The sequence below is a fragment of the Primulina huaijiensis genome, chromosome 2 (genome assembly GCF_012295235.1).
Source record: "Primulina huaijiensis isolate GDHJ02 chromosome 2, ASM1229523v2, whole genome shotgun sequence".
Taxonomy (NCBI): Eukaryota; Viridiplantae; Streptophyta; class Magnoliopsida; order Lamiales; family Gesneriaceae; genus Primulina; species Primulina huaijiensis.
The window spans coordinates 31,408,942-31,428,473 of record NC_133307.1 but is presented as its reverse complement, the minus strand read 5'-3'; the positions used below and the strand labels follow the sequence as shown (position 1 = coordinate 31,428,473).

General features: G+C 37.8%; 4 protein-coding genes across 7 annotated transcripts; 1 reads left to right on the top strand and 3 right to left on the bottom strand.

Annotated features, from left to right (window-relative positions):
• The first annotated feature begins 692 nt into the window (after positions 1-692).
• Positions 693-4,163, top strand: LOC140971666 (FT-interacting protein 7-like). The gene has a single exon (XM_073434031.1). The coding sequence runs from the start codon at positions 744-746 to the stop codon at positions 3,927-3,929; it is 3,186 nt and encodes a 1,061-aa protein (XP_073290132.1). The 5' UTR covers positions 693-743; the 3' UTR covers positions 3,930-4,163.
• Positions 4,164-6,200: 2,037 nt separating this feature from the next.
• Positions 6,201-9,051, bottom strand: LOC140961809 (uncharacterized protein At4g06598-like). Of its 4 annotated transcripts, none has more exons than XM_073420535.1 (7): positions 8,928-9,051; positions 8,645-8,856; positions 8,118-8,537; positions 7,848-7,993; positions 7,591-7,666; positions 7,379-7,505; positions 6,201-7,245 (listed from the first exon to the last, which is right to left on the bottom strand). In XM_073420535.1, exons 3-7 carry the CDS (start codon positions 8,505-8,507, stop codon positions 7,094-7,096), a joined length of 891 nt encoding a protein of 296 aa, XP_073276636.1. In that variant the 5' UTR covers positions 8,508-8,537; positions 8,645-8,856; positions 8,928-9,051; the 3' UTR covers positions 6,201-7,093. The 4 variants fall into 4 exon arrangements, with proteins under 4 accessions (XP_073276636.1, XP_073276645.1, XP_073276618.1 ...); XM_073420517.1 differs by having other exon boundaries at positions 6,202-7,245; positions 8,651-8,856; XM_073420526.1 differs by having other exon boundaries at positions 6,202-7,245; positions 8,651-8,844.
• A 2,051-nt stretch (positions 9,052-11,102) lies between these two features.
• Positions 11,103-13,282, bottom strand: LOC140971665 (transcription factor TCP23-like). The gene has a single exon (XM_073434030.1). It carries the CDS (start codon positions 12,779-12,781, stop codon positions 11,591-11,593), a length of 1,191 nt encoding a protein of 396 aa, XP_073290131.1. The 5' UTR covers positions 12,782-13,282; the 3' UTR covers positions 11,103-11,590.
• A 1,437-nt stretch (positions 13,283-14,719) lies between these two features.
• LOC140971664 (probable alkaline/neutral invertase D) lies at positions 14,720-18,099 on the bottom strand. The gene is made up of 5 exons (XM_073434029.1): positions 17,945-18,099; positions 16,632-17,068; positions 16,070-16,501; positions 15,408-15,966; positions 14,720-15,295 (listed from the first exon to the last, which is right to left on the bottom strand). Exons 2-5 carry the CDS (start codon positions 17,055-17,057, stop codon positions 15,000-15,002), a joined length of 1,713 nt encoding a protein of 570 aa, XP_073290130.1. The 5' UTR covers positions 17,058-17,068; positions 17,945-18,099; the 3' UTR covers positions 14,720-14,999.
• Between the last annotated feature and the right edge of the window lie 1,433 nt (positions 18,100-19,532).

Here is a 19,532-nt window from a genome sequence, read left to right as displayed (position 1 = left end):
AACCTAACAAATTTCCAATAGTCCCAAAAAAAAAGAAAATAAAGTCTTACTATTAAAGATAACTCAAGATTGGTTGCGATGAAAACGATGTCCTCCATTCCATGGTTCCACTCCTCCCCACCACCTGAAAACGAAATCCCATCTTACTAAATTTCCCAAACTTTTCAATCAATGAGTCATTTAAATATTACCCCACAAGTCATAATGAAATCCCGAACAATCTGTTTTTGAATTATTAAAAATATAATCACTTTGCCTAGTCGATTACGGTCTGGTTTTCATTATAAAATTAATCAAATTAAAAATAATAATTTAGTTCGAAGTTTGGATTAAAAAACTCAATCTAAACCAAATCGATTATTTTAAAAAATAAAAATTTTAAAAGTATATATGTTATTTGGTTTATATTTCATCATTAATAAGTAGTAAGATAAATTAATAATTAATGTTTTTTTAAATAAAATTTTAGACTTTTAATTACGTAAGCGGGCTAATTTTTATGTGCAAATATTTACATATGTCCATTAATTTAGGTTTCGATATACAAAGTTTTAATTTTCAAATTTAATATTTCAAGCCTACACTACTTATAAAATTTACATATGTCCTCAGAATTTACGGAGGCGAAATTTTACACATCACNTATATTGTTGGTGTAGGGGTCCCTTAGCTGACCAGTGCAGCCTATTCCACAAAGACAGTTGTCTGCATTTCCCCACCAACAAAATTTCCAGACCAAACCTATGTATGTATGTTTCTGCTTCTGTCTTCTACCTCCAAAATTCACGACACCGCCTACTATTTTTATCCACGCTCTCTTTCTCTCTCTTCTCTATCGTCTTGCCTCTTCAATGGCAAAACTTGTGGTCGAAGTTCTTGATTCAGTTGATCTCCTGCCTAAAGATGGGCAAGGGAGTTCGAGTCCATTTGTGGAAGTGGAGTTTCAGGGGCAGCGTCAGAGGACCGCCACCAAGTTTAAAGATCTCAACCCTTTGTGGAATGAGAAGCTGGTGTTTCAGGTGAAGAATCCCAGAGATTTGTCGGATGAGACGATCGAGGTGTCTGTGTACAATGATAGCAAAAACGGCCACCACAAGAATTTTCTTGGAAGGGTTCGGATTTCCGGCATGTCTATCCCGTTTTCTGAGGAGGAATCAGTTGTTCAGAGGTACCCGCTTGATAAAAGAGGTCTCTTTTCTCGTGTGAAGGGTGATATTGCTTTGAGGATACACGCGGTGATACTAGAATCTAAGTCGTTTGATCCCGAGGAGGAGGTTTTGCAGCACGTGAATGGTGTGGAAAATCGTCATCGTCATAATAATATTACTACTCATGGTTATGATAAGGCCACAGAAAGTACTACCGCAGTACCATCGCATGAAGTAAATAATAAAAAGTTCGACGCTGAGTATCAATACATGGAAAATCAGGCGAAAAACAAGAAGAAAAAGGAGCTAAGGACTTTTTACTCACTAGGGACCGGTTCCCATGGCGGTGGCCCTCCTCCGCCACCGGCTGAAAAGTTTCAGCCGGCATTTGTTGAAACCCGGAGCGACTTTAATAAGGCTGGATTGGTACCATCAGCCAGTGTGATGCAAATGCAATTTTCGGGGCAGAAACCTGAGTTTGCTGTGGTAGAGACTAAGCCTCCTCTGGCTGCGAGAATGGGGTACTGGGGAAGGGACAAGACTGCAAGTACTTACGATTTGGTAGAGCAGATGCATTTCTTGTATGTGAGCGTCGTAAAAGCTAGGGATCTTCCAACGATGGACTTAACTGGGAGTCTAGATCCGTACGTCGAGGTGAAAGTTGGGAACTACAAAGGGCTGACCGGGCACTTTGAGAAGAATCAGAATCCGGTGTGGAAACAGGTATTTGCATTTTCAAGGGAGAGACTACAAAGCAATTTGATTGAAATCACTGTGAAGGATAAGGATCTTGTGAAGGACGATTTCGTGGGTAAAGTCCTGTTTGATATTGTTGAAATCCCTCAACGAGTTCCGCCTGATAGTCCTCTGGCTCCTCAGTGGTACAGATTGGCGGACAAGAAAGGGGAGAAGATCAATCATGGGGAGATCATGCTTGCTGTTTGGATGGGAACACAAGCTGATGAAGCCTTCCCCGATGCTTGGCATTCTGATGCTCACAGCATAAACCAGCAAAGTCTTGCTAGTACACGATCAAAAGTATATTTCTCGCCTAAATTGTATTACCTCCGAGTCCATGTAATTGCCGCTCAGGATCTTGTTCCGTCGGATAGAAGCCGACCCCTGGAAACATATGTGAAGGTGCAGCTTGGGCATCAGTTGAGGCTCACTAGGCCTTCACCAATGAGGAACATCAATCCGGAGTGGAATGAAGAACTAATGTTTGTAGCATCTGAGCCTTTTGATGAGTATATAATAATCAGTGTGGAAGAAAGAATTGGACCGGGCAAGGATGAAGTGATGGGAAAGCTTGTAATACCAGTTAGGGAGGTTCCGCAGAGATTTGAAACTGCGAAGATGCTGGATCCTCGGTGGTATGCTCTGCTTCTTCCTTCTGTGGCAGAGGAAACCGTGGAGAAGAAAAAAGAGGTGAAATTCGCAAGCAGAATTCTTCTTCGACTCTGCTTAGATTCTGGTTACCATGTTCTTGATGAGTCCACGCATTTTAGCAGCGACCTTCAGCCGTCATCCAAGCATCTGAGAAAGCATAGCATTGGAATTCTTGAAGTTGGTATTTTAAGTGCTCGAAATCTGCAGCCAATGAAGAGCAGAGAAGGTAAATTGACAGATGCTTACTGCGTAGCAAAGTATGGGAACAAATGGGTCCGAACCAGAACTCTTCTTGATTCTTTGCATCCTCGTTGGAACGAGCAGTATACTTGGGAAGTTCATGATCCTTGTACCGTAATCACGATTGGCGTTTTTGACAATTGCCACATCAATGGGAAAGACGATGCAAGGGACCAGAGAATTGGAAAAGTGAGGATCAGGCTTTCAACCTTAGAAACAGATCGAATTTACACACATTCCTATCCACTGCTGGTTTTTTCTCCCTCTGGTTTGATGAAACATGGGGAGCTACACTTGGCAATACGTTTCTCGTGCACTGCATGGGTGAACATGGTGACCCAGTACGGGAAACCCTTGCTCCCAAAGATGCATTATGTTCAGCCCATATCCGTCAGGCACATTGACTGGCTGCGCCACCAGGCTATGCAAATAGTGGCGGTAAAACTATCCCGGGCAGAGCCACCGCTCCGGAAAGAGATAGTCGAGTATATGCTGGATGTAGATTACCATATGTGGAGCCTGAGGAGAAGCAAAGCCAACTTCTACCGCATAATGTCTCTTCTATCTGGCATCACATACATCTACAGATGGTTTGATGGCATTTGCTATTGGAAAAACCCGCTGACAACAATCCTCGTGCACATTCTGTTCTTGATACTTGTATGCTATCCGGCACTGATCTTGTCCACAATCTTCCTCTACCTTTTCGTCATTGGCTTGTGGAACTACCGGTTTAGGCCTAGGCTTCCGCCCCACATGGACGCTCGACTTTCTCAAGCAGAAAACGCTCATCCGGATGAACTGTTTGAGGAATTCGACACGTTCCCAACTTCTCAGCCAACTGACCTGGTGAGGATGAGGTACGACAGGTTGCGAAGCGTGGCAGGAAGAGTTCAGACGGTGATAGGAGATCTAGCAACACAAGGGGAGAGGGTGCTCAGCATACTGAGCTGGAGGGATCCCAGGGCCACAGCCATCGTCATAGTGTTTGCATTGATCTGTGCTGTGTTTCTGTATGTCACTCCATTTCAAGTAGTGGCATTGCTGTTTGGGCTTTACACGTTGCGCCATCCCCGATTCCGAAGCAAGATGCCATCAGTATCCGTCAATTTCTTCAAGAGATTACCAGCCAGATCAGATTCTCTTCTTTGAGATTTGTACAATCAGGAGCTTCAGAAATAAGTCCTCAAGCAGAGGCAGCAACGAGGCAAACTTCCTTTTCACATCTAGTGATATTTATGCTAATATTCATTATTTTGTTGAATGAGATTGAGAATTTATGTGTATGTATGTATGTATGTATGTATGTATGTATGTATGTATATCTTATCTAGTTGACAAAATTCCAGTTTCCCAGTCGAGCAAAGCTTGTAAAACCGAAGAAAAGTGATTGTTTGGAAGTTCTAAAACATAAGCTAATTTTCAGAGCACCAAAGATTAAGCTAAAAAATATTTATTATCAGTGTTAATAAATACACAAAACATGATAATTTATAGCAATTGAAAGAAATGCACATAATTTCTCGCATTATCAATAAAAGAATCAATAAAATCATTGTATGATACAAATCTCTAATTCGTCTCTCCACCCATGACGAAAAATACTCAAAAAGACTTTTGTCATTAGCTAATAAGTTTTTTTAACAGTAGCCATATCATACACTTGAACATAGAATTCCAAATTCCCAGAGTGCGTGAAAAGTAAATAATCACCATTCTTCAAAGCATTTTGTCTGTAAAACGCTTCCCAGCCGTCTCCAAGAGCTATGTCGCCGCTTTCCTCGTACAATTTTATGCGCCGTTTGCATCCACAAGGACCTAATAACGTCGCCACGCTTGATGATTTTATCTCTACATGTTCGATAAATTCTCGAGGAAGAATCTACAAATTTTGAATTCATCAGAAAAATCAATGAAATATATCAGAATTCCGACAAATAAAATAAAAAGAAAGAAAGAAAGAAAGAAAATCCATATCCAAATCCAAAGGGAAAAGGGTATATCCAGAATCCCTTGAAGAGTCTGAATCAGGAGCTTACCACTCCACCTGTGTTGTCACCAGGATAAATAATTTTGTAGAAGCTATTTCCATGGAAGTCCTGGTTGGGATGACTCTTCGGAACCAAATTCATATATACCTTCAAAGCCTTCTCCTCTTTCAAGTCTTGAAGAATGCACAGAATTCTGGAATATTTAACATTAATGTCGTGGAAAAATAAATTTAATCCTGTTTGCACAAAATCAAATAACGTGGAAGGTTCATTAATCATAATTGTTTACAATAAGATAACTAACATCTCTCTAAATTGTAAGCAAATCTATAATTTAATGGACATAATGATAATATTTTATTTGTTTATTAACAAGGATATAATACTATAATAAAATTAAGAATAATGTTATACATACAACTAAATTTATACAACAATTCTTACCATACAAAAAATTCAATACAAAAATTTCATTTATCAAAATCTCACAAAAAATTCAATACAAAATCTCAAGAAATAATAACAAAATCTCACGATATAATAACAAAATATCATGATATAATTTTTGTAACTATATTAGTACGATATTTTGGTTGTTATTATAACATTATTCTAAAATTAAACCATGTTTACTAAATATTTTGATGCGTTGAAGAAATCTAACATTTTAATTATCTATAATTTTTTCTTTTCAACCCCTCATTCTCTCTTATTTTCATCAACTAACCACATATTAAATTATTTAACGATTGACATAATTACAAATATTTTTGCATTTACTTTTTTATTTCACTCAAATTAAATTTATGTAAATGTAACTTCTCATGTCCACAACTTTTCATTTTTTTTGGAGTGGGAAATTGAGAATACACTAGTCTTATTCTAGAGGGAAAATATCAATCTTGTTTTTATCAAATGAAAGCTCCCATATGTTTCAAAATTAGATTAATAAATTATAGAATATTTTCATAAAATTTGCCACTGTTATATATGATATGACGCCATAATACTTATTATTTATGTTATGCATACACAAAGATTGTGGCTCAGTAGCTAATAATATTATTTATTAAATTTAAATAGTATAAATTGAGCTACACTATGATTTTTGTCAATTAGTGAAAAGCAAAACGGAATATTTAGAAATATAAAATTCATTTGACTCTCACTTAGATATATGATTTTATTTTTTTAATTAGGTGGTTGTTACTTCTTTATCCTTTTCACGTAAATCCAATAAGAGATATATGACTTTATTTTTTTAATTAAGTTATTGTTATTTCTTTACCTTTTTCACATAAGTAAAAAAATGCATCACTCAAAATTTAAAAAAAATTGAAAATCAAAATTAAAATTATCTATGCATTTCATGTATGAACCTTTTTTTTTCTAAAAAAAAAAACTAAAACAAAATTTATTTTATTCTTTGATAATTCTGAAGAAAATATCAAACACACTTCTTTTTCTAAAAAAACACTAATACAAAATTTATCTTATTCTTTGGTGATTTTGAAGAAATATATAAAAACAACGGAAATATATGTGAAAAGTAAATAAATGTGAAAGCAATTCACATTCTTCTACTTTTTTTCGCTTTTTCACATACTTTGCAGACAAATGAACAGAAATAACATAAATGATCAAAAATAAACAGATAACAGAATTTATACATACAATCGTTACCTGAGATAAGCAAATGATATCAAACTGTTTTCTTTTTGTTATGAAAGATATGTAGAAGAAAACATAAGAAAGAAAATAATCTAGAATATAGGAAAAGAGATAATGATAGAGAATAGGAGGGAAGGCGCCTAAAAAAAGATATGCCGAGGAGGGAAAATCAATATTTTAGATTAGAGTAAATGAGTAATTAGGTTAGAATAATTATCATTGAGCATGTAAGGGTAATTTTGACCAAATTCATATAGAAACTTTTAAATGAAGGTTAGTTTACAAATTAAAATAGTTAGAAGGTCAAAAATCTAAAAAGTTATCCTATGAAAGTTCTATTTCAAATTATACCGGAAAACATTATGTTGTTCTAAATCATCACTTGAAATTCTATCCAAATTTTGTTATTATCGGCCGCATGCCTGTCGGATTAACTCAGTGGAAAGTTTGAGAAGTTCTCAAATTTTCTGTGCTGTTGTTTCAGGTCTCCATAAGAATATTGAAGCTATAAAAGTTGTCCTTGCATCACATATGGTCGATATGGATCAACTTAACTTACAAAATCACTTCCTTGTCCTGTAAAAATCGAAAAACAAGTAGTAATCAAGATCTTATTTGATCCGAACTTAACCTGGCTGGCATCCTTGTTCTTCACTAGGAACCGTTCGATTGGTAATTGTGGTTTCGGCGTTGTTTGGGATGATGCTGTGGCTGTTGCTGTTGATGCATCTGCATTTGCTGTGGCTTCTGTAGATGATATAGAGTTTGCAGCCTCCCAATTTCTCTTTCTAGCATCTCTTGCTCCCCTGCAGACGTTTCCACGAAACATGGCACAAGATGATATCATGAACTAAACAAGGGAAAGTGAGAAGGGGGCCTCCAGATGTTGTCTTGAGTAAAATTTATAAGTTCATTTAAAGAGGAAAAGCTATCTATTACAGTGTTTGATGATCTGCTCCTGTGATATACTCTCCAGGCGTTGCCTCAGTGCTTTATTTTCCATGATCAAGATTGCATTTTGCTGTTCAAGAAATCTAAGTTCAGCTGAAATTTCAGATCCTTCTGCCTGTTATATCGGACATGTACATATGGCATCAAGTCTCAGCACCATCTAGAATGAAAAAATAAATTATTCGAAGGCATATATATACCTGTAGTATTTGGACAGCCCTTTCAAGATGAGATATATATTGAAGTTTCCTCACCCTCGAACGATGAGCGTTGTGCCTATATCATTAGTGTCAAGATTTTGAGTACATTGGAGCGCATTCAAGCTCAGACTCAGATAAAAATTCGTAAATAAATAGCGTCCTCAACTTTCTTGAACTTGTTGCATCGAATGAAGGGATGAGCCATCCCAGAACTCGTGTAAGGATACGATGTGAAACATTGATGCCGAAATACTTACTGTTTGGCTCGCTTTGCTTCCAACTTTGATGTGGAAGGCTTAAGTTGAGAATGACCAGCTTTATCAGCAGAACCCTCAAGAGTTCGTGAACTAGTTTGCTCTCTGTTATTCCCTACACCTATAATACCTTCCACTTCTTCAGTCACCTGCAAGAAAATCAACCCCGCCCTCCAAGTTCACTGATTTTAACATTCTAATCACTTTAAACCATCAATATAAAAAGGACGTATAAGAGATTAAGAAGTAGATGTTATGGGATTAGTCCAATACCTGATCACGTTTCTCATCCAAGGAGTTGATCTTATTGTCAATGGAGGTGCTGTAGACATCTTTTTGGGGTGCTAGGTTCCCGATAAATAGACTTTCATATTGTGATTTCCCTCTTATGCTAAATTTCTCTGCTGCATCACCTAAGTATGCATAAGAATCGCTTGCTGATCGGCGATGACCTTTATGAATAAAAATTTCCGAGTCGTTGAGAAGATCGTCAAGCCAAGATGGTTGCTTCTCGAGGAAGCTCTCGGAAGAACAACGATGATGGGTATTCGGAGTTTCGGGATTCCTCGAATTTCCTTTCGATTCAAATGGTAAAAAGTGATCGTAGGTGGTGGAATCAGCAGGGAGGAAAGGGAAATGTGAGCCAGAATTTGAACTTTCCATACAATAATTCCCACCACAAAGCCAGCCAGCCTGCTCCAATATGCCGATAAAAAAATCAGAAGTTAGATGCAACGCACGCATATCCAAGATTCAATGCAAAGTAGCCGCATATCAACATTTTCAACACACACACATACACGTACCCAATGTAACGGTGGCAGTGGAACCCACAATGTAATCGTTGATTTTGTTTTTTACAGCCTTTTTTTCACAGGGAGAAAGGAGCTTCCCCATTTAACCCAAACCAACGAAGATACAGGGCTCCATTCATTCATCTGTGTGTGTGTGTTTCTTACGTGGTTGGTTTCCCGTTACCGTGTACACCCACCACTCTAACCTGCATGCATGCCTACACCACTAATACCTTAGCAACCAAATATAGTCACATTATATGTGCAGAGAGAGAAATGAGTACCCGACATATTGGATGTCTATATTAGCACATGGTCACACCTCAATTTGCACACATCGATCGGCATAAGAACATCCTTTTTGTTTGGCTAGCGTTAGTATAATCATCGTCATCGGACGACTTCTCTTGTTCTCCTTCCTGAATGTTTGGGGGAAAATCACCTTTATGGTTGATTTAATCAATTTTCTAATTGTTAAGTATTTAATTTGTACGATCGATCAGTTTGTTGATACCTCGAGATGCCGAGTACGTCATTGTGATTCTGTCAACTTTATTAGATTCTAAAGCAGAGTGACAGAACAACCTCACCCTAAAGTGCCGATACTTATTATGAGGCTGCATAATGAAATTGAAAAGCTTTGGTAAATCCCAATTTTTGTTTCTTTTCGTCCCCACTTTCTGTTGCCAATTGATTGTCCAGTTTTGCTTGTCTACGAATACCCATGGCCTTATCGAGGGGCGTCGTGTAATTGCTCACAAAGTAACTCTGACTATATCTTTCTTCTTGGTGGATGGTATTTCCCAAAGGATTCTCCGGTACAATGTTGAAAATTTCTGGTGAAACTGTTGGAATATCGACAATTGCTAGAAATAAAATCATGATTTTACGTGTTTCATATTGCCCAACATGTGAAATTTCATCTAAAACTCAAAATAAGTCGTGTTTATAAATACATGTCTTGTAGTGTAAATTGTTGTTTATCATATGTGGCTTTCAGTTAGAGATGTAAACGAGCCGAGTCGAGCCGAGCAATATCAAACTTGAGCTCGGTTCGTTTAATATATATACAGCCTTGAGCTCGGCTCGAACTCGATTCGAGCATTCTTAGCCAAATGATCAACTAAGATATGATAATTTATGGGAGTTGGATTCTAATTTTATAGAATTTCAATCATTTTTAGTACACTCAAATTTCGATGTGGTATAATACAAGCTATTATTGTATATTCAGAGACCAACAAACTCGATATCGCGAACAGGCTCGTGAGCTTACGAAACAAATATCCTTAAACTCGAATTTGGCTCGATAAAATTGTCGAGCTTGAAATCGAACTTAGCTCGAGGCTACCTCAAATTCAACATACGATTTGTTCAATAAAGTCCATATTTTTAACTTCGTCAAGTACCTCATTTAGTAAATAGTATAGATTCATTTTACTAACTATTTAGTTTTAAATTTTAGTAACAAAAATATATTTTTAAAATTATATAAATTATGTATGCCCTAACACAATATCAATAGTAATTTTTTTTCGAAGGAATATCTAAAACTAATTTAAATCCCAATGCTTGAGAAATGGGGGCAACAATGTCATTTCATAGAATTTATTATTTATCATGTAGATATCCCTACACATTAGAGGGATGTCTTCTCCATAGTGAACCACCATTATCACGGGCCCATCCAATTTTTATGAGCTATAAAAAAATGAACCAAACATGGGATGAAAGATGATAAGTTATTAATCATTTAGTTATCAAGTGTACCAAAATTATATTACTTTGGGTGACCAATAGATTACGTCCTTTAATCACAACTAAAAAAAGATATGGGATATAAGTAATTGGTGAAGGAGAGAAGGGATTGGGGATCTTGATTTTTGAGTGGGCATTTTGAGAAATTTTGATGAGTCCATGATTTAATGCGTTTTTTTGGAATAAATTATAATTTTTTGTCTATATAAAAATAGAAAACAAATATACATTTTGAGTAAAAATTGGTGTAGAAAGCAAATTAAAAGAAATTGTCGTAGCAGATGATCATAAGCAATTATGCATGGAGTCTTCGTGACAATTGAGCAATACAAATTACCGTATCGAAAAGAAGGACTGTGGGGTGGGACTTAGCAGCGAGGATAAGAAAGACAGACAAAATAAAGTGACCTTATTCCTCTTTAAATCTTATCCTCTCTTTCTTTTAATAATGCGAACTATTCATTTGCAAGTGAAAGCACTCGCAATTCACAAAGCAATTCAAATATCCTCTTCTTTGAAGTTCAAATTTGTCTCTAAATCATCCTAACATGACTTAAGATTAGACTTCTAGCATGCTTGGCCTACATACGTGATACCATTATTTGGCCAAGATAAATCCATGTATGCATATTTTCAGGCAGAATTCCTTATCCAATACTCAAATTCAAGATGACCAGAAATCAGGGAAGCAAGCGGTAGATTGTAGTTAACAAGAAAATGATTTGACATGCTGTGTTCCAAAGAAAAAAACGACAAATATTACAAAACCGTACCCATATATACAAAGTCCACACTTGGAACAAGTCAAACAATGGAGCGAGCCATCCACCAATCAGATTGAAGCCTTTAATTCAGCAGCTTTTTGTACAGAATGTAGCCCCTAATAATGGAGAGTAGGGAATAACATGCTAAAGTTATCAAGATTTTACGGTCTACGCCACCAAAATTTACCGCGTGGAGGAACATCATTGTATCTCGTAAGAATTTTTTATTTCCATTTCAAACCCAGCAGCCTCAAATCCTTGATGCATTCAAGGATACATTAAACAGAGCCAGTTGAAAGTTCAGACAAGGTTTTGACTGGCTAACATCAGTAAAAATATATGCACGCAGATTTAAATATTTAATTAATCAAAAGATACTACAATTATTGAACAAGGATAGTAATCAAGGAGGTAGATCGATCCACCATCACTATTGAGAATCTTTAGGATTTTCGTCGCCGCTATCACTGTTTTGCCGGTGGTGGTCCAAATTCATTCCTAGATCGATTCTGCTATCGGTGTTGCTGTTATATGTATTCAGTGAGGCCAACATTCCCATATTAGTTTCTGTAACACCTAAGCCCAGCTGCTGAACCTGGGGTTGTGCCTGCTGCAGCACCATTGAACCGATCTGGCCCGGATTGAAACGGCCCGCACCGGGAAACTCGAACCCACCTATTCTCTGCACGTGGGAGGCCTTATACTGCCACTCTTGTTGGCTTACCGGTGTCGTGGAGGCCCCTCCGGTCACGGGAAGCATCCAGAAAGTGTTCCCCATATTGGCAGCGGCAGGGGCCACAGCCCACATGGCGGGAGCGGAGATATAACAGGAGGGATGAGTCATACCGGGTTTCGGGTCTGATCCTGGTTCTTGGTCTTGAACTCCGCTTCTCACCGGTTTAGGTGATGCGGCATCGCTGGTGTCTTCTCTGAATCGTTTTTTCAAGTAATTCTCATCTGGGTCATGTCCAAAATTAGTGCTTGATGAGATGAGCTGGGGGTGGAAACCAAGCATGCTAGTTGTTCCCCCGAGGAAAAGTGGCGCGGATTTCGATGGAGGGGCTGAGATGGTGGTGCCGCTGCTTCGCAACGGCAGGTTGAGGGTTGAGAAATTAGCCGGAATTGTGCCTGTGCCGGTGGCGGCTATAATTGCTGGTTCAGCTTGGTGTAACAGCCACTCTATCGTTTCACCATCTGACTTGTGACCTAATTCTCTCGTGAGCTGAAAAACACGAGCTGCACATAAGGCCGGCATCCGTATGCGCCGCCCACGGCCGTCCACCTTTGTGTGGCGGTCTTTGGACGGTTTCTTGACAGCTTTAGCGGCCAAATAATTACTGTTGTTGATGTCTGTATTGGTGGTGGTGGTGGTAGGAGGGTTGTTTGTAGTGGCGGTGGGGGTGGAACAAGACGAGGGAAGTAAGTTTCTTGATTGTTGCATGGAGATGGAGCCCATGTTGAAGGGGCCAAGAGATGGGGCTGGACCGGACCCAGAACCGGGTTCGGGTTGACTTTGGCGCTGATGATGGGGAGAGACGAGTTGTAGGGAGGAAGCTGATTCATGGTGATCTGAGTTACTGCTACTGCCTTTGTTTTTGGTACGTGGCTCCATGAATTCCATATATCTATCTATCCTTTTGGGAATTAAGAAGGGTTCTTGTTCATGAGTTTTTTGGGCACTCTAAACAATAGTCCAAATCCAACAATCAAGATTCAGAGGTAGAAAGAGACAGAGAGAATGAAAGATTAGGCCCCCTAGTAGGATCAACTTATTTTTGTTGAACAAACTGAACAAGTGAATGTGTATTGGTGTGGTTGACTGAAGAGAGAGTTTGTGTCAATGAAGCTATGAAAAAAGGTGGAATGAGTGTGTGTTAGCTGGGAGACGATTGTGGGGGTCCATGTCCAAGTGATGGTGGGTACTTTGCAGAGAAAAGACGAGTAAATGGTTGCAGATGCTGTAGCCCACTCGTGGGGTCTTCTATATATATACACATTAGTAAAAAGGAATTAATACAGTACAGTTTAGCAGCTTTCCTTCCTCAATTATGTTATCGCCCACACACACACACACACACACACACACACAAAGGTCCTACTATTTGTTTTCTATAACGAGGGAGGATGATATTGGCGTTGTAATTGTAGCAACCACCACTTTACATACAAGGAATTTCAGTACGTGGTTACTTATTTTGAAACTCTATTCTAAGTAACTAATTAATGGATTTCTCCTAAACGGTATACTTAATGAATTTAAGCGAAAAACAAAAGCTACTAGATATGTGAGTCATGTAACAATAACTTGTAATCAAAATAATTGGTATTTGGCTAACATTGTGTTAAATATGCGCATGATGAAATATTTTCTTGTTTACTAGTTACATTAGCTTTGTGTCTTTGCTAAAGCGTCCAAGTAAGCTGTTGGATGATTCATGTGAACAGTGGAAGAAGATATTTCTTCAAGTGTGAAAGCTGCAAAATTTGATTGAGAAACAAGAAATTTCCTCAACCAAAAGTATGATGGCTGAAGTATTTTTGTAGTCCTTTTCACTATTTTTTACTCGACACATATTTTTTTATGTGGAAAATCAATGATTAAATAATAATGCATAGTGTGTGAATGCTGAAAATGACCATTAACATGACAATCATCACAAGCTCAATATGATATCGGTCTTCTCTTATCTTGCATTTTAATACAATTTTCCTTTCCATCATTATGGTAAGATTGAAGTTTTTTTTGTCACAATTTCAATATTAAAGTTTCATAAACATGATATTGAACGCAATCAAAGTAGAAAGAAGCTGGGAGAGTAAATAGTCACACCTCTTTAAGCAGGCAACAGAGTACGTTAGACGAAAGAGCAGGGACCATTTAGAGAAAGTGACATGAAGAAATTAGAGCCACAGAAAGAGATGGAAGATTTTTCAATAAATTAATGGTCGTGGACCTCTGCATCTGCCTTTGGATTGGAGAGGACAAGCTAAGGTTGGACAGCTCAGGTGAGAGAGACAACGAATAATAATATCACAGCATTTAAAAACAACAAAAAAATCCAGCTCATCTCCACAGTTGGGCCGCTCTACTCCCTGCCTAATTACTTCTTCTTCTTTTCCGAACCCGGGTTTTCGGGTCACCGCGTTGGTCCGGAATAATCGAGAGTCGGATAGAACCCATTAACTAGACGAAACTCAAACTCGATATCTTTTTTTAGAAGGAAATGAACTCCGTACCACTTAGCTAAAATGTTGATCTTTTTAAAACTACATCGCCAACTCGACTTATGATTCTTGGTTATCAGATCACAGTGAAAAACGAGTTAACTCCAGTTGGTAATCAGCTCAAAACGGCATATGCACACTACGTCACTTTTATAATAAAACGGTCTTGCGGATACAAAAATGCACCGCAAAGGAGAGTTCCAACTTCTAAGTGACCAAAACATTTTTTTTCTGTTCTTTTTAAGGTTGTAATAAAAGCACGTCGCTGCATAGAAGAGTTCAAAGTGGAAATAAAATATATTAAATACTCTGATATTTGTATTCAACCACCATCTAACAGCACCATTCAGTGAAAGTTCACTTGGAGATGCCTAGCATTAGCTGACGGGATTCTTTTAAGAGCAAATTGTCATCATGTATTGAAGAAGATTTCCAAATGTCTTCCAAACCTCAAATCTATATTACAAAATGCATTTGGAAAATGAAGCACAAATGATTAAACGTCTATATCATTAAGAAGAGACCTAAAAAAATATGCTCGTCTGGGAGGGCACTCTAGTATACACGAGGTTTTGGTTTTTCTCTGATATTACTCTGTGCAGTATAATGATTCTTCAGCAAGTCCACGAGGAGGATCTCTTAATAACAGGCTTCATTTGCTTGTCTTCTTCAAGTGAGATCATTCCCAAGTGTGAAGGATCCTCCAACATCATTTTTGCCACAAGATATCCAGCAATAGACCATGTTTGGTATTTTCTTGCCTGTTTGCCTACGTACCTTCCTAACTTACCATCATAATATTCAGGCCAGCTATCCTTGACCAGACGACTCTCGGCAAGATCTATGGCTCGTCTTGCGATTTGCGGGCGTCCAGTTTTGATGCAGGCCGCTGTTAGCAGCCATAGAAGTACTGCATTCAAGATGCATAAAATGTCAATAGAAAAGACGCACGAGTTGATACAAGCAGTGAAATACACAGTGAATATGATATATCAGAGGAAACGAAGATAGATCGGAAAAACCTGGCCAAGAACCTCCATTATGATAGCTCCATCTCGTATTCTTTGGGTCACATCCGGTAACAATTCGCCACTCATGACTTTCAATTGCTGGATAAGAAATTTTTAGAGGCATTTCTCCAACAAGCTCCTCCCACCTTGCTTCTATAAGGTCCATTATAGCAGAAGCTTGTTCGGGGGTGGCAAGAGAAGTTAGGATAGCAACACAATTTCCTAAGGCAAACCATCTAAAATCCATTCTTGCAGGGCTAACATTGCCAATAAAATAGCCGCCGCGGGTTGGCATAAAATCAAATACCCACTCAGGGATCGAATCCGGAATCACATTAAACTTATTCACAGCCGTATGTGAGTATTCTTCGGTCTTATACCGATATATGTCATTTAATTGTTGAAAGTCAAGCCAAAAGTAACTTCTCATGTGATAACTCAAGGCATGCAAGCGCTTCACTATTCTATCGATGAACTCTTTGCCTTCGGCATCAGGCTTGAGCATTGCCAGAGCACATCTCAGTGCCATAAAAAAGAGTGCTTGAATCTCAATCGGGTAACCGTATATTCCCTGGTTTAATGAAATTATGTTTTAAGAATATAAAAGCGTAAATCCAAGCTGCAATAAAAACGTTAAACACTGTTGTCAAAGAGAGATTTATGTGCCAACTCACCATTCTACGATCAATCATGGAACATCCATCTGCGCATAGCAAGGTCGGAAATGTGTCAAATCCTTCGGACAGACACAGTGTCATGATAAGTCTCATGCCCTTTTGACACTCTGGTCTCTCAGCCAGAGATAGGTCTCCCGTAGATTTAGTATATGCACGAAGAAGAATTATCCACCAGAAACCAGAATCAACTGGAGCTACTCTTCCAATCGCACTCTCGCCAAAATCCGCTACAATAGTATCTGTCTTGCGAACTGGATCGTGAAGAACTTTGAAACTAGCTGGCATAACACCCTCACCAAGTTTGAATCTATCTACTTTTTTCTCCCACCCTTGAAGTTGAAGTGTCTTCAGTAGGAAATTCTTAACTATATCAGGCTCTCCATTAATTAAAAAGGCCAGTGCGCTTGGTACAAAATCTCGAACAAAAACCTAAATTCAATGGAAAAAAAACTATTTAAAGTCTTCATTGCAAACTTGTTCTCTCTACAGATTGAAATTACCGGAAAAGAGTTAGAATAATAGTTTTTTTGCTTTCTCTAACAAGTTATTAACTTATTACCTGGTCATAATTCAAGACCTCCTCGGAAGCATGATCATAAGCAGCAATTGTGCCAACTGGTTGGCCCCTAAAGGAAACTAGTGACCGTCTGAGCGCTTCCCAAGCATCAACAACCATTGGGTGTGGCTCGAAAGAATTCCGAGCAGATGAAGAAGGGGTGTCCAATCCGGAACGTCCGGGAGAGTATGCACTCTCATAATTCTCTATACCTCTGGAAAAGCCTATGGATAACTCACTAAGAGACCTCTCATCAAAAGATCTCTGTCTCTCTACGTTCAATCTGGGCTTATCAAGTAGCTTTGAGAGATCATAGTCGGTCAAATCAGGGATCGAACAATACGAACTCACATTCTTAAGGCTGTTGGTCTCCTTTGCACCATCCATAACACTCCTCATGCCATCCACAATAACCTTAAGACTGTCCATCTTCCGTTACTCTTTCAATCACAAAAGGGAATTGGCTATTAGATAAAGATGAAGAAAACATACTTGCACGAACTATCGAAAATGATACGGATAAAACACCTCAAACTTCTACGTGAACAAAAAACTTTTCTTGATCAACAAAACCATGGAATACGAAACAACAAAGGAAAGTTAAAATATACATACATAAAATATGGTAGTCAGGAATTCGATTCATAATAATACCTAAAACGTACCACTGTCAAAATGGAAATAAGAAGGTAATTGGCCAACAGAAAGTAATCCAAAGAGGAAACAAATCTACCACCATATTCAAACGATCTCCACAAAATCATAATTAAAAAATTAATAATATATGTGGCTCCCCAGAAGAAACATAACCGTTCCCGTTATGAATTATAAACTAGCTCCAAAGTTAACAGTTTTGACAACAAGCATACATGCGTAAGCGATAGCCCATCTAAACGGGGAAAACTAAAATCCCATCGACCATCCAAACTTTTTTTAAAAAAAAAAAAAACTAGCACTGTACAAAAGATTGGAACTTCAATCACCCCTCTAATATAGCATAATCATAAAAGACAGCTGGAATTCCTGATACAACTCCAGCAAATTTTTAAAAATGTATCAAAGATTGAATCATTACAAACAGGTATACCCGACATAAGCATATCCTACACCAAATAAATCCAGAAAGCAAATATCTCGAGCAATGGTAGAAGCAAATGCTGCGGATGGAAAGAGATTCAAGAAACTAAAAGATGTCCCGTAAAAACAGCTAAACTGCCGGAGATACATCAGATCCCCAAATAAAGAAACACACATAAATACAGAGAGAGAAGCTTCAAGAGACAAGAATGTAAGAAGAAAATGTGGAGGAGATATACCTCGGGGCTGGCGGCCGGCGGGATTACCGTAGGAGAAAACAAGAGATACAGGGAAGTCAAAATGGAGAAAAGAAGAAAAAAGATCACGATGGCGGAAGCTTGTATATATAGACCAACCAACGAAGGAAATAGATGGCCGATGGGGTATGATGAACGAGGCCTGAAGTAGGACCGTCATTATCCAATCCAATTAATTAAATGTTTAACAACGCTAATTTAAAGACTTTTTTCATAAACAAAAATATTTAAAGACAAACTTTTGTATTAACTGTGTATTCTACTCTCATATTTCATCATTACAATAGACTTATGGGCATAAATATTAAAATAATATTATTTCAAATACAACTTTTGCATTTTTTTGTCCACTCAAGTATTTCATTATTACAGTAGACTTGTGGGTATTAGCCGGTCACCTACCGCTGTCAAATTAAGACCACCAATTAACCAAAGACACTCTAAAAATTAATTTTATCGTCCATTATTTCATATGTTTCTGTTTTTTAAAAATTAAATTAATTTATTATTTAAAAGTTTATAAAAATTTAATCTTACAATCGATGAATTTTGGGTGTGGCGGCTTGAGTTAAAACGTGAAACTTATGTGGCTGATTGTTGTTAATTTATATTTATTTATTATTATTAAAAGGAAAAATGAACTAATTGAGAAGTGGGGAGGTGCCGTGCGGGTTGGTGAGGACAACAGGCACGAGGAAATTGCCGTGGACTAAACGACAACCTTATGGGGCCTTTTTGATGTCGTTTCATCTTTTTGGGAATTGAATCGTGGATTCTGGAAGGCTGTTGGTGTTTTCAATTGGCCAACTGGACTTTTAGGTTTTAACCGATGATAATAAATTTTTTCCCACTCTCGAGTTATCGGAATCATAAACAATCGTTTGAGTTCTCTATGTTGAAAGCATTAGTTGTTTGGCACTTTGTGTTTCTGAAATATGTAAGTGAAATCTTTATGGACAATGATATCTAAATGAAAATATTTTTATCACATAGTGCAAGTAAAGAATTATCGGTGTTGCAATAGAATATTTTATCACATAATGGAAGCAAACACATTTGGTACGTTTCGACATGTGTATGGATTACTGTCATTTGTTAGATTGTATTTATCATTAAATCAAAAATCATAAACCTTAGTTAAGAGGTGTTTTTTTTTCTTGTTAGGCTCAACCCAATTTCTTGGGAGTATGAAGTTTATTCGAATATGAAACTATTTTTGTGGTAACGGATAATTTCATAATAAGCTACATGTGAACATAGGAGGTACATCGAAATGAGCGACAACGGACTGAGTTGTGAGGCCTGTGAATCCGATAAGGACTTTGGGATTATGTCTCATTGATGGTGTTGTCTCGGCCTTACACTTATTTTTCTGCTAGTGTTGTCTCCAATAGAGACGGTCTTAACCAATTAAGATACGACAACCTTCTTTTTACGGTTCACATAGCCAATCAGATTAAGAAATCAATGTATGAAGCATGACGTACAAGAATATTTCTCAATAGGTCATTTATCTCAATAGTTCCCTCACACTTGCACACTTAACCCAACATTCTTGATCTAAAATTCT

Bases quoted from the DNA above. Each gene is read 5' to 3' on its own strand.
- LOC140971664 (XM_073434029.1), bottom strand. From the start codon at position 17,057: ATGGACAGTCTTAAGGTTATTGTGGATGGCATGAGGAGTGTTATGGAT. The intron at 16,502-16,631 runs GTAATAAGTTAA...CATTGAATTTAG, and splicing joins AGGTCTTGAATTATGACCAG to GTTTTTGTTCGAGATTTTGT. The intron at 15,296-15,407 runs GTTTTTCCGATC...TCTTGAATGCAG, and splicing joins TAATGGAGGTTCTTGGCCAG to TACTTCTATGGCTGCTAACA.
- LOC140961809 (XM_073420535.1), bottom strand. From the start codon at position 8,507: ATGGAAAGTTCAAATTCTGGCTCACATTTCCCTTTCCTCCCTGCTGAT. The intron at 7,667-7,847 runs GTAAGTATTTCG...CTAATGATATAG, and splicing joins GAAGCAAAGCGAGCCAAACA to GCACAACGCTCATCGTTCGA. The intron at 7,506-7,590 runs GTATATATATGC...CCGATATAACAG, and splicing joins GGGCTGTCCAAATACTACAG to GCAGAAGGATCTGAAATTTC.
- LOC140971665 (XM_073434030.1), bottom strand. From the start codon at position 12,781: ATGGAATTCATGGAGCCACGTACCAAAAACAAAGGCAGTAGCAGTAAC.
- LOC140971666 (XM_073434031.1), top strand. From the start codon at position 744: ATGTATGTATGTTTCTGCTTCTGTCTTCTACCTCCAAAATTCACGACA.